The sequence below is a fragment of the Cervus canadensis genome, chromosome 3, assembly GCF_019320065.1.
Source record: "Cervus canadensis isolate Bull #8, Minnesota chromosome 3, ASM1932006v1, whole genome shotgun sequence".
NCBI lineage: Eukaryota > Metazoa > Chordata > Mammalia > Artiodactyla > Cervidae > Cervus > Cervus canadensis.
Genome location: NC_057388.1, coordinates 92,603,311 through 92,617,432, shown reverse-complemented (window position 1 = coordinate 92,617,432; position 14,122 = coordinate 92,603,311). Strand labels below are relative to the sequence as shown.

The window sequence follows — 14,122 nt, the reverse complement described above, 5'->3', positions numbered from 1 at the left end:
AAATAAGAGCAGTACCTCTCCCAAGTGGTCATCTCTTAGCTTATAACCACTTCCTCGGATATCACTCCCAAATCCAACCGTGACAGGCATGGCCTCACTGAAGAAATGCTTTGCTGGTACACGGCCCATCAATGTCAACCTCAATACTGCCCAGTCATCATTTCATTATTCAGATGCTAGGGTTATTAGTATGTGTGCAGGCCCCATAGTATCTGTCAAAAGCTGTGTTAATTTACTTACTACAGCAAAATAAAAAAAAAAATCATCTAAAAAAGGATGATTGAATTTAGGAATTATATTCCTCAGAGAATTAGTAATGCTTCTCTGTATCCCTCAGGCCTCTGTGTTCTTAACTTCCATTTTCAATGTTATTATGAATAGACTAATTCAATAATGAGATCATTCCCCATAAGGGAGGCCAAATAAATGCAGCATTCAGTCACACCTGGTTTCCCTAATCTGAGCAAGGAACACTTTCCACTGAATTTAGCTTAAGACAGGGAATTTAAGGAACACACACACTCAAACAGAAAGAAAATGATAGAGGAGGAGGACAGAAAAGCAGAACAACAGGGTAGCAATGGAACAAACGAGTGACAGCTTGGAGAAGAAGGTTGGAAGTGAAGATGTATGGCTATGTGATTTCAAGACAAAGATCCTAGCATGGATGTCTTAATAACTGTCAAAGTGATACAGCATATTATTATCCCCAGAAATTTCTCAAGAATTGTTTCAAATTTTATTAAACTTCTTCAGAAATCAAAAAAGTCAAGTGAAAAGACACAGAAATACTTAAATAATAGGCAGGAGCATGCTGGACTATTAAAAACACAATACTCCCCAGCCATAAAGGGGTTCATGGAAAAATTCATCCAGGTATAATCAGCAATAAAACAACAACACCATAATCGTCATCCATCCTCTTCAAAACTTCTAAAGTTTTCATTAAAGCCCCAAAGATCCATTGACTTAAGAAAGGTATGGGTAGTGTTGAGACCACATAAAGAGAGAAGAAGATTAACTCTTACATTTGAAAAAGAGTATTACAAGGAAACCCTAAAAACTGAGATCAGCAAACCTTGAAAAGAGAAAGTCCAAATGCTGTTTTTAAAAAATAACCTCAGTTACATGAAAGAATAGCATGGAGAGTGATGAGTAACCATTTTCTCCCCAAAGAAAGGAAGAAGGGGGGATGGATTTCAATTGGGAGAGAAGAGATGAGGAAATAGATTCATGTAAAAATACATTCAATACATACTATTTATAATGAGAGAATATGTAAAAAATCCCAGTGTCTACAAATCTGCAAATATTAATAATCAGATAAATAAATTATGACTTACCCCATGAAACATTTGTTCAGGCATTAAAAAGAATATTTTCAAGGGACATTAATGGATATGGGAAAAACCATGTTTTCAAAGGTTACTGATGATATAGGAAAACACAAATGAATAAAAAACCCATTAACAATTTTGAAAAAAGAAATGATACACATGCCCATGAATGAGACTCACTTGTACACACAGCACATGCATAAAAACCGGAGAAAGTATATAAAATATCGCATTTTTAGATTAAAAGTTTATGAGTAATGTTTATATTCTTCTTTGTACTTTATGTTACATATTTTATGCAATGAGCACACATTACTTTTACAATTAGAAAACAAAGTTACTGAAGTTCTGTAGTAAAAGAACTTAAGTTAGACAATAGGAAAAATTACCTGTTTTACAGTCATTAAACATTCAACAATTTTATAGACTTACTTCTCTATTACCAAAGGACATCTGTTAGTTCCATTTTTTTTCCTTTTCTAAAACTGAGGTATAATTGACATATTAGTTTCAGATGTACAGTGTAATAATTCAATATATGGATATATTGTGAAAAGATCATTGCAATAAGTTTAATTAACATCCATCACTTCTGTTTCATGTTTTAAACTAGCTTTTTAATGATTAAGAATCCATTTTTATTAATGATTTGGTAGAATGCTTTGGAACACGAACTGAGTCCAATCTACCGTCTCTTACCTTGCGAAGTCCAGGTCTGCCTCCCGTGACATGGTGATGTTGGTTAAATTCTGCTGCAGGACAAAAATGTTCCTGCACATTTTCTTGATGCCAGACTCACTGATGCGCCGGAAGTACTGGGCCCCATTAATAAGGATGCAGGAGATCAGGTGTCCCAGGCCTGAGGGATCAGCACGGGGCGATGGGGAGGGAGGGGACAGATTAATGCCATCTTGAAGAAACAGACACACAGGATTCCTCTCTCTACTCCTCAGAAACTGTAAATGACCAAAGAAAACTTAGCTCTGATGGTTGGACCACCTGATCTTACCATGATTTCAGAGTAGTTAAATACTGCCCAAGGAGTTACAAGTGGGGAGGCTTTATGCTGATAAAAAACCTGGTACATCCACAGTTTCTGTACTGCCATATACAGCTAAAGCCACATGCCAAGGCTTAAGAGTATATGCTAGATTGTTTTACATTACTGCATAAAACTTGTTTTTCCTGTTGAGTTATTTTAAAGCAGAGAACACCACATGTAAATACTATCATCTGTTTAGCTTCCTTTTCCTCCTACAAAACAGGTGGGGGTTGTACTTTTGGCTCAAAAGTTGATTGGGAACCTATGTAAATAAAAATAAATCAATAGGAAATTGGACTCTTGGCATTAATGCTAACATAGCTCAACACTGACAATGGGGTATATTTCTAAAAGAGTAAGGGGAGAGAATGTAATTAGAAACAAAGCAGATCATACATTGACTGCTGAGTTCCCACAAGACTCCTGTGTAGTTTTCAGGGTGTCGTTAAGTGATTTGTTCTCATTGCCAAAGTCTTAAGGTCTGTGAAACTCGACAAATTGCTGGTTAGGATGTCAACAAACTAGGAGATCCCATTTCAGGTTATCTTAGGTAATGAAGTTGAGGAATGTTGGTTCAGAACAAGCTGAGGAACATGTGGGTTACCATTTTTAGAAGTTAGATTTTAATTCTAAATACTTGGAACTAAGTAAACCTCTCTTCCTCCTTCTTCCCATATTCTTACAAAGTTGGACTCTGGCAAGGTATTTTCCCAGAAATTTCAAGTTAGTCCGACTAGTTGAGAATAGTCTACTATTTTTGTCTCAGGGTGTAACTTCAGGTTCAAAGGCTCCTTCTGTCTTCAAAACAAGTTTTCCCTTGATTAGGATACATGGAGGAAAAGGACAGAAGGCATCATCTCTTGCTTCAGCTACACTCACCCAATGTTGCTTCAAGATGACAAATAAGCTACTCTTCTAAGGTGAAGTAAAAAGCTTTTCACTCAAAGGAACAGAAACACACACACGGATTTTACATTTAAAGCTAGACAATTTATGTGAAAAATCTCTGTAGGTTCTTTTGCTATGATGCCCTTGAGCCCATAATTTCAGGCAGAATTTTGTTCTGCAGTGGTTTAGGATGGTCTGCCCTAAGTACACTGGTTATAGAGAATAAAAAGCAGATTACAGAAATAAATGTATATAATAATTAAGCATGATAAATTATAATAATAAACCAACTGAAGGTTGGTCTGCTTTGTATTATCACTATACACCAGGAATTTTAAACAATATCTGTGATTAAGTACACTCCTTAAAAAAATAATAAAATATTTCTCCTTGCCACATCAAGAAGACCGAGACAGCTGTCGCCTCCTCCACTTGGGAAATTCAATAACATGCCCTTGAATTTAGAAAGTGATATGACAGGGGGATAGCCAGCTTTTTAAATAGGAAATTTCCAATTTATGATTTTTTTTTTTTTTTAGTTAAAATCTCTTCTGTGTCTGAGGATTATACCTCTATTGTTTCCCAGAAGGATTAGCTGTCAAGAAGTATCTGGTCCAAATGAGAGGAAAACTCTGGGATGTGAATGGTGATATGTGGGACTTGGAAGAGCCAGTGTCAAAAGCCAGAAGGGAATTCTGTGTGGTCAGGAGAGTGATTCTTAGATGGGTCCTATACTGTTAAGATAGAAAGTATGACTTCAGCCCCCAGCACACAGAGTCATGGGGCTGACGAGCCTTTTTTTTTTTTATCACTTATACGTCTGGCTAAAGTCTTTCAGGAATATTCCCTTTCAGAACACATCTTCATCACTACAACATAATTTAATGGGAAAATAGGATTTTTTGGGGGGTGGGGGTGGGTCCTGCATTTGCTAGAACAGAATCATTTCAGAAAGCAAGACATGGTCAGGCATTGACACTTTCTTTCCATCTTCAGACTGCCACAATCCTTTGCACTAAGTACCTTCCTACTTAGTTTAAGTAATATTGGCTCAATTCTGTGAGACATCATAGATACTTTTGGCCCTGGGGTCTATGTACAAACCAACCAAAACAAGAAAAAAGGGGGTATAATTGGAAGTCTTAAAAAAGGGTACTTTGGAGGAATTCATCACACAAATGATTTGGCTGGCTGCTCATTTTTTAAATGTTGAAGGCAAACACCTTTGGATAGTGCTGTTGTTCACACCCTTCCTTGCTTCCTTGACTCTGAAGGCATTTATGGATGTAGACTTCTCAGAACTGCTGCTCACCAGCGGTTTCTGTTTTCTCTTCAGACAAAAATTCATTCTCTGAAAGAAAACTTCCCCTTCCAGTGATAATTTTAGCCAATTAGGGGATCTCTCAGGGTCCTCTCCTTATTGCGTGTGTTTCTTTTTCCTTTATGAGCTCCTCTTGAGTTAATCTGTGGTCCACTCCACACACTTACCCAGCTCTCATGAGTGGTGTGTCAAGGAGGCAGCCAGGCCGCCATCTGCCTCATCTTGGATTAAATCTCCTCATCAAGAAGGAGCAGATGGCAGCCATATTGTTGCCTACCTAGCCATACACAGAGAGGCTAGGTATTGCTGCTTTAATCCAAAAAGCAAAAAACAAAAAAAAATCAGAAACCTTTTTCTACAAGTTTTGAGCTTTAGTAATAGAGAAAATCAGGAAAACCTTCACCCTTCTCTCCTCCCAAACTCTCAGGGACAGGGGCAGGGTCTGACCTTCAAATATGTACTGGAACTTGTGCTGCTGGAGGCTGGCACTCATGGCTTCTTCAATGGCGCTGATATCTTTGTTCAGCTTCACCACCAGAGGGTCATAATCCATACTTTCCACATTCGCGACAATGGCGTAGTTCCCCTCCTTCGCAAGAGGGATGAGATAGTGGAAACAGTGAACTCTGGAAGAGAGAGAGAGAGACGGGGAAAGAAGTTAGCAATGATTCTTCCTGATGAAAATAACCCTCTTCTTGTGACAGAACACCCAAATATTTAAGACAGCAGTGGCCCTTTAAATTTTTATGTATCCTTCCCCCTATTCACCAGAAAGCTATCTTAGTTATCTTATAGAAAAATTGAGTGATCTTGAGTAGGTCAGCTTCTGTGATCCTCCCTTGTTTAATCCACACATTGGGGGGTGATGAATAGGTAAGCTAAAAAATCTTGCCGGTGACAGGTTGCTTGCACAGAGTGAAAAGTATTATCTCTTTCAAGGAACACTGTTGCAGTGAAAATGAGAGGCAGAGGTCACAGATCTCTGAAGCTTTGGTTTCCATTGCCATTTGCTAGCTGTGTGACTTTAGGCAAGTTACTTTTTAATCTCTCCGCACCTCAGTTATCTTATCTGTGAAATGGGGATGATAACAACACATGCCTCCTAGGGTGCTTTGAGGAACCACTACATAGAAAGGCACAGGATGTAGCACTATTATTATATTTATTACTGTTACTCTATTACTTAAGCAAAATGCTTACTGAACATGTGTGAATCTGTTAGAAGGTGTGAAAATACAGGACACAGTTTGTGCCATTAAAGACGCCATGGCTTAATGGGGACAACCAAGAAAAAACAACCAAAAGAGGATGGTTTTTTACTCAGAAGCACGTGTACCCAGGTGTCATGGGAGTGTGCAGAGGGTATTAGGAAAGTTTCAGGACAGGAGGTGATACTTGTCTTAGAAGACACATCTGAGTGAGCTTGAGGAAACAGCGCATTCCTATGTTGAAATCAGTCAGTCTGAACATGCGCAACTCTTAGGTTCTTTTTGGTAGATATCACTAACTGTCAAGGAAGTCTGAGCCGGGGAAGGATTGGCTACTCCATAACCTTTCTATTAAGCTGCAATGAAAGCACATTTCAGGCCAGATTGTTCTACCACACATACAGGTATTTACTAAAAACAAACATACAACCACCCCATCCCTCCCCCACCCCCTGGCAGGTATAGATCAAACAGGTTCTGTAAGTTTAGGGACTGTTTTATGTATTCTGTCTGCTCTTGACAGGAAAGGTTCACTAGAAGTAGACAGGATGATAATCCAGAGTCGGGATTCTGTTATGCTTGGAGCTGGCATCGGGTAACGAGAATATGCCTAAACAAATGGCCACAGCCTTGAGCATCATCCCTAATAATGCAACCACAGGCTTCATCATCATCTTGGTGACAGACAGTTTACAAACAGTAAATTCACCTTTCTGGTGTACAGTTTTATGAGTTTTGAAAAATGCAATCAGTTGTATAAGCATAACCATAATCAAATTATAGAACAATTCCATCACTTCCAGAACTCCATTGTGCCACCGTGAAGTCAATCCCTACTTATACCCTAAGGCTCTTGCAACTACAAATCTATTTTCTGTCCCCACAGTTTCGTCTCTTCTGGAAAGCCATATAAATGCAATTATATAGCATGTAGCCTTTGGGGTTTAGTGTCCTTCAGTCTGCCTCAAACATCTGAGATTTACCTATGTTGCTGTCCATTCCTTGTTATTGCTGCGTGACCTCCCACCTATGAATGTGCCATGATGCAACCATCACCAGCTGACATCAGGGTTGTTTCTTGTTTGCAGTGATTATGAATTAAGCAGCTTCACGTATAGGTTTTTGTGTAAATATAATTTTCTCTTTTTCTTGGGTAAATATCTAGAAGTAGGATTGCTGCATCATATGGTTCAGTTCAGTTCAGTTCAGTCGCTCAGTCGTGTCCGACTCTTTGCGACCCCATGAATCGCAGCACGCCAGGCCTCCCTATCCATCACAGACTCCCGGAGTTTACTCAAACACATGTCCATCGAGTCGGTGATGCCATCCAGCCATCTCATCCTCTGTCGTCCCCTTCTCCTCCTGCCCCCGCATCATATGGTAAGTGTACATTTAATTTTGTAAGAAACCACCAAAATGTTTTCCAAAGGAGCTGTGCCATTTTGCTTTCCTACTAGCAATGTACAAGAGTTCCTGTCACTCTGCATTCTCACCAGCACTTTTTGTTGTTAGCTTTTTAAAATTTTTATCAAAACTTAAGCTTTGTGGAGGTGTAACTGGCATTAAATGATTATAAGATATTTAGTGTACATCATGGCAACTTGATGTATGTGTACACTGTGAAAGGATTCCTTTCATCTAGGTAATTAATACATCCATCACGTCACATATTTATCCTTTCTTTTTTTTAAAAAAATGAGAACACTTGAGTACTACTCTGTCAGCAAATTTCAATTATACAGTACAGTGTTATCAAGTGCAGTCATTCTGGTTTGCATTAGATCCTCAGACCTTATTTATTTTACAGCTGAAATTTGTAGCCTTTTACCAACCACTTTCTATTTCTCTCATCCTCTAGCCACCACTTCTCTATTCTGTTTCTGTGATTTCCTAAAAAAAGGTTTGACATAGAGTGATGCCATGCAGTAGTTGTCTTTCTTCGTCTAGCTTATTTCCTCTATACTGCCCTCAAGTGTCGTCAGTTTAAAAAAAAAAATTTTTTTTTTTAGTCATTTTAATAGATGTACAGTGGTGTCTCACTGGGGCTTTAATTTGCATTTTACTAGTGACTAATGGGAGAAGGCAATGGCAACCCACTCCAGTACTCTTGCCTGGAAGATCCCATGGTTGGAGGAGCCTGGTAGGCCGCAGTCCATGGGGTCGCTAAGAGTCAGACATGACTGAGTGACTTCACTTTCACTTTTCACTTTCATGCATTGGAGAAGGAAATGGCAACCCATTCCAGTGTTCTTGCCTGGAGAATCCCAGGGATGGGAGAGCCTGGTGGGCTGCCGTCTATGAGGTCGCACAGAGTCGGACACGACTGAAGCGACTTAGCAGCAGCAGTAGCAGTGACTAATGATGTTGGATACATTTTCATATGTTTATTTGCCATCCATACATCTTTGTATTCATATCATTTGCCTAATTTTTTTTTGTTGAGCTATTTATTTTCTTATTATTAAGTATTGAGGGTTTTTTATATAGGCTGAAAAGAAAGTATTAGTCACTCAGTTGTGTATGACTTTGTGACCCTATGAACTGTAGCCCATCAGGCTCCTCTGTCCATGGAGTTCTCTAGGCAAGAATACTGGAGTGGGTTGCCATTCCCTTCTCCAGACCCAGGGATCAAACCTGGGTCTCCTGCATTGCAGGCAGATTTTTTACCATCTGAGCCACCAGCGTAGCAAGTTATCAGACATGCATTTTGTAAGTATTTCTTCCCAAGCTTTGGCTTGTCTTTTCATCTTAACAATGTCTTTCAAAGAACAATTTTAAATTTTGATAAAATTCAATTTAATCATTTTTTTCCTTTATGGATGATACTCTAGGGGTTAGCTTTAAGAAAACTTTGCCCAATCAAAGTTACAAAGATTTCTTCTTATATTTTCTTCTAGGATTTTTACAGTTTGAAATTTTACACTTAGATGTATGAACCATTTTAAAGTAAGTTTTGCATAGGATGTGCTATATTTTTAGAATCTGTTCATTTAGGGAAATCCAAATATCTTGACTATCAGTGCGTTTTTATGATAGGTGATCACTTTAACAGTTACTAAAAACTAAAGATTAATTTTGCCAGTAAAAACTCATTCTGACATTCATATGCTAATTATTGAAGTGTATGGTTTTGATCAGGATACCAGTAACTGCACCAGTTACAGTCCTTCCAGAAGGAGACATTTTTGATAAAATGAAAATTGACCAACCCTGAAGTGGGATTCATGCCTAGGGAAATTGATTGCTATTTCACAGTTGAAATTTAAACTAAGTAACTCTTAGTTGAAAATAAAGTCACGTCATCAACGCTAAAATACTTTTACAATGAACTATAGACATTACCACCTCAGACAATGAGGCTTCCCAGGTCTCTCAGTGGTAAAGAATTCGCCTGCCAATGCAGGAGACCTGGAGTCCACCCCTGGGTTGACAAGATCTCCCGGAGAAGGAAATGGCAACCCACTCCAGTATTCTTGCTGGGAAAATCCCATGGACAGACGAGACTGGCAGGCTATGGTCCACGGGGTTGAAAAGAGTCGGACATGACTGAGTGACTGAGCACGCTTGCACGCCTCAGACAATGGGAAGACCCCTGTGCAACGGCATGAGGGTGTGAATGGAGGACGATTTTAAGGAGTGACCAGAAGTTCCTTTCAGTACATAGAGATGACATGACAGAGGCATGAGGTGAGCTTGGGGAGATGGTCAGGGACCAGGTCGGCATAGGAGTGAGGTCATCTAAACAGGATTTTAAGAGGTCAAACAATATAATCAGATATGAGTTTTGGCAAGATGATTCGGCACAGTATAAAGAGTAAATTAGTGGTAGAGAATGATAGAAACTAGAAGTAGAGACTGCTTAGGAAATTACCATGAATTGGAGGTGTTTATGAGATGCTGGACTTCCCTAGTGGTTCAGACAGTAAAGAACCTGCCTACAATGCAGGAGACCAGGGTTCAAGTCCTTGGTCAGGAAGATCCCTTGGGGAAGGCCATGGCAACCCATTCCAGTATTCTGGCCTGGAAAAACCCATGGACAGAAGAGCCTGGTGGGCTACAGTCCGTGGGGTCACAAAGAGTCAGATATAACTGAGTGACTAACACTTTCATGAGATACCAAAGTGAATGGCAGAAAGGAGAGAGAAAAACTATTTTAAGGCACCATCTTCCTCTCCCCAAATGATCAAAGATGAAAAAGAATTTAAAATAGTCATTGGCAAATATCAAGTTCAGAAAAAGTGGGTTTTTTCTTTTGGAGTTCTGGCACGTTGTTGCTGACCTTAACATGACTTTGGCATTAATATTTTTTTCTGCAAATATTGCTGATTACACAGCAGGATGGTTGGTTTTCAGAAAGTGCACATTTAGGATCCCAACAGCGACAGGCAGTTACTGCTGAACCCACTTAGAACCCTCCTGATGGTGAGAGAAATCAGCTGATAAAGGTGATATTCTTAGCATCTCAGACTAAAACGGCAACTTAATTTTCCTCTTCTAAAGTTCAAATAGAGGGAAAAAACCAAAAACCAAAAAACCTCAACCATTTTTAATGGTCTCACCATGTCTTTCATCTCTTGGGGTTGTCACATGCCTTATGCTTCAAACTGTATAAAAAAAGCATTGCTCAGTGGTTAAATGTGACCTACAGGGACACAGGTAAAATGTCACATGTCCTTCAAAACAGAATCTATTGACTTTGAGAGCACTTTTTGGTTTGAACTTTAACAACATTCAAGAAAAAGATGGGCTATGGATGTAAAAATATTTGGGGGAATAAGACAAAGTTTTGGTATTTGAGTTGTTCTAGACTTCTTGCTAGCTTTCGCCATTAATTGCGCAGCTCCACCCCACCCCCACCCCCCACCCCGCTCCGTTTTCTGTCTGTTCTGGCTTCTTGGGCAAAAGTGCCAGAGACTGCCAAACTAGCCACTTCATTGTACCAGCTCCAGGACCACAGGTCCTAAGCTGATTCTCCTTTACAACCGGATGGGGACAAACTTACCTTAGCTGATTATGATGACAAGGATGATGTCGGGCCATGCAGTCTTTGTACCACCTAAGTATAGGATTGGCCAAAAAGCTCGTTTGGGTTTTTCCATAACAGCTTATAGAAAAACCTAAACAAACATTTTGGCCAACCCAATCCATATGGTGGGCTGTGATTTCTAAACCAATTCACTGTCTTTGATGAGTGGCATGTTTTGTTTGGGGAACCTGCACTTATTTTATCTGGGTTTGGTTTCAAACCAGCTAAATCTCCAGAGTCACGGAAGTTTTTACTGAACACTTATTATACAACAGGACTGTTACAGGTTCTAGAGCCAGAGCAATGAATGAGGCACACCTGATCCCTGCCTCCCAGGTGCCAGAAGTTTCTTCCACAGTCACCCACTGTGGGTACCCAGGGCCCTTAGCCATCTCCTCTATTGCAGCATTGGACAACCACAGTAACAATTTACTTGAGGTTCTCCTTATTCATATTCTATCGTTAACTGTACAAACAAACAAAATCTTCTTATTGTGACAAGGAATGAATAAAGTATGTCAACATCCACTGTCTGAGCCATACATGGAGCGCTCTGTCTAGTTTTTTGTACCATACTTAAAAAAGGAGCAAAGACAATCTGGAGCACATTCATAGGAAAGCAACCTGAATGCTGAAACCATGTTAAAAGAAGATATAAGAAAATTTAATTTGGAAAAAATAAACATATTTAGTGTTTTCATTTACAGTCAAGGAGAGATAATTCTGCACCCAGGACTCAGTCTTTTTTTGTAATTTAGTCTTAAAATGATCCTTTTTCTATTTTTAAATTAATGAGGAAGGAGATATGGCAATAGATGTTACAGCATTGAATGGTTTCTTGTAAAGTTAATCATTAAATAATGACTAAAATATGCTTAACATTATTAAAAATACTATTGCCAAGATGTACAAAAATTTTAAAAAGCAGGTTAGAGGTTAAGCATTAAAATGATCTTATTCAAATGCCTTGAAAATACCACACTTTAAATTAACTACACTACAAGCTGATAATTCCAAATGAAGAACACATTGTGTACCCACGCAATCAATAGCATAAATTCTAGGAGCTGTGATAGTAATTAATTTGATGGTTTTCTGCACAACCCAGGTAACAGAGGCATCAGGGTATTACTGTTTTGTTTTCTTTTCTCATCAACTGCATTTATCTATTCACAGAAAGTATCTGATTTATTTCACTGTCAGCTGGTAAATAAATAGAAAACAAATCTAAAATTTATCATAAAATCAGAAAGCATAGAGGAACAGTCTTTAATTCTAAACAACTGAATGTAAGAAACAAGGATAGAAATAATGCTGAGTAAATAGACTCCAAATCGACAATGCTACTTCTCTTACCCTACTCAAAGGTCTTCACAAGCAATAAGCAAGTAATTCACAGGACAAGATAACGAAGAATGAAAAAAGTAAGTAGCATACAAAAGAAGTGACATCAACAATACATTATCAGTTAGCTTTGCCTGAGCACACCTACAAGATAGCCAAGTTCTAACTGTAGCCCAAACATACAAACCAAAATCCTATTTACATTTTGAAAACCCAAGTCTACTAAAGACTCCAAACAAAAAGACAATACTCTATCAACTTTAATAATGTCTCATGGTAATAAAGAAGAAAATATATTACTATACACTTTCTGATTCTGGTATTTCAAAAGCATATGTCCAGCTGTCTGTTTGACATTGGTACCTAGATGTCTAACAAACATCTCAAACCAGATGTCACCAAAATGGAATTCTTGATTTCCACCTCTCCGCCAGTGTTTCTCCTCCCTCAGACTTTTGTCACCTCACTCCACAGCCTTGGCATCCACATAGTTGCTCTGGCCCCAAAGCTGGTGGTTTTCCTGGAGTCCTTTCTTTCTCTCAACTGCCACCAGTTCTACACCCAGTCCAATCTATCAATAAATGTTATCAGCTCTACCTTGAGAACATGTCCCAATTTCAACACTTTCCACACCTTCGAAGACCTCTGTCACTCTGGTGCTCACACCTCGTCTCAACTAATCTCTCTGCTTCCATTCATATTTCTCCCTGCAATTTTTTCTTCCCCATACAATAGCCAGAATGACCTAAAAATGTGAATGAGTGAATGAATGAATGAATATCTCTCCCTTGCTTAAAACTCTCCTACAACTTTTTGATGCACTTAGAACAAAATCTGAGTCTCAGGAAAAGGAGTACGTCAAGGCTGTATATTGTCACCCTGCTTACTTAACTTACACGCAGAGTACATCATGAGAAATGCTGCGCTGGATGAAGCACAAGCTGGAATCAAGATTGCCAGGAGAAATATCAATAACCTCAGATATGCAGATGACACCACCCTTATGGCAGAAAGTGAAGAAGAACTAAAAGGGCCTCTTGATGAAAGTGAAACAGGAGAGTGAAAAAGTTGGCTTAAAGCTCAACATTCAGAAAACTAAGATCATGGCATCCAGTCCCATCACTTCATGGCAAATAGATGGGGAAACAGTGGAAACAGTGGCTGACTTTATTTTTCTGGGCTCCAAAATCACTGCAGATGGTGACTGCAGCCATGAAATTAAAAGACACTTGCTCCTTGGAAGAACAGTTATGACCAACCTAGACAGCATAATAAAAAGCAGAGACATTACTTTGCCAACAAAGATCCGTCTAGTCAAGGCTATGGTTTTTCCAGTGGTCATGTATGAATGTGAGAGTTGGATTATAAAGAAAGCTGAGTGCCGAAGAATTGATGATTTTGAACTGTGGTGTTAGAGAAGACTCCTGAGAGTCCCTTGGACTGCAAGGAGATCCAACCAGTCCATCTGAAAGGGGATCAGTCCTGGGTGTTCACTGGAAGGACTGATGTTGACGCTGAAACTCCAATACTTTGGCTGCCTAATACAAAGAGCTGACTCATTGGAAAAGACCCTGATGCTGGGAAAGATTGAGGGCAGGAGGAGAAGGGGACGACAGAGGATGAGATGGTTGGTGGCATCACTGACTCAATGGACATGGGTTTGGGTGGACTCTGGGAGTTGGTGATGGATAGGTAGGCCTGGTGTGCTGCAGTTCATGGGGTCGCAAAGAGTCGGACACAACTGAGCGACTGAACTGAAGATCCTATAATGGGTTGGATTCCATGACCCACATGATCAGGCTCTAACCTGCTTCTTTACCTTTCCTTTCACTCCTCTCATTCTCTTGTTCACTGAGTTACAGTCATACAGGGTCTTCTCTGTTCTTCAAATCTGCCACCTCAGGATCCTGTGTGTCCCTCCTTCTGCCTGAAACTCTTTTCCATAAGGTCTTTGTA

General features: G+C 39.4%; 1 protein-coding gene across 2 annotated transcripts in view; it reads right to left on the bottom strand.

Moving 5' to 3' along the window:
• The window catches only part of EXOC4 (exocyst complex component 4), an 811,011-nt gene that overhangs the window by 55,756 nt on the left and 741,133 nt on the right, over window positions 1–14,122 (bottom strand). For both annotated transcript variants that reach the window (XM_043463745.1, XM_043463746.1), the window contains exons 16-17: window positions 5,036–5,214; window positions 2,037–2,196 (exon numbers count right to left, since the gene is read on the bottom strand). In XM_043463745.1, coding sequence (XP_043319680.1) covers window positions 2,037–2,196; window positions 5,036–5,214 — 339 coding nt within the window. The remainder of the gene's footprint in view (window positions 1–2,036; window positions 2,197–5,035; window positions 5,215–14,122) is intronic.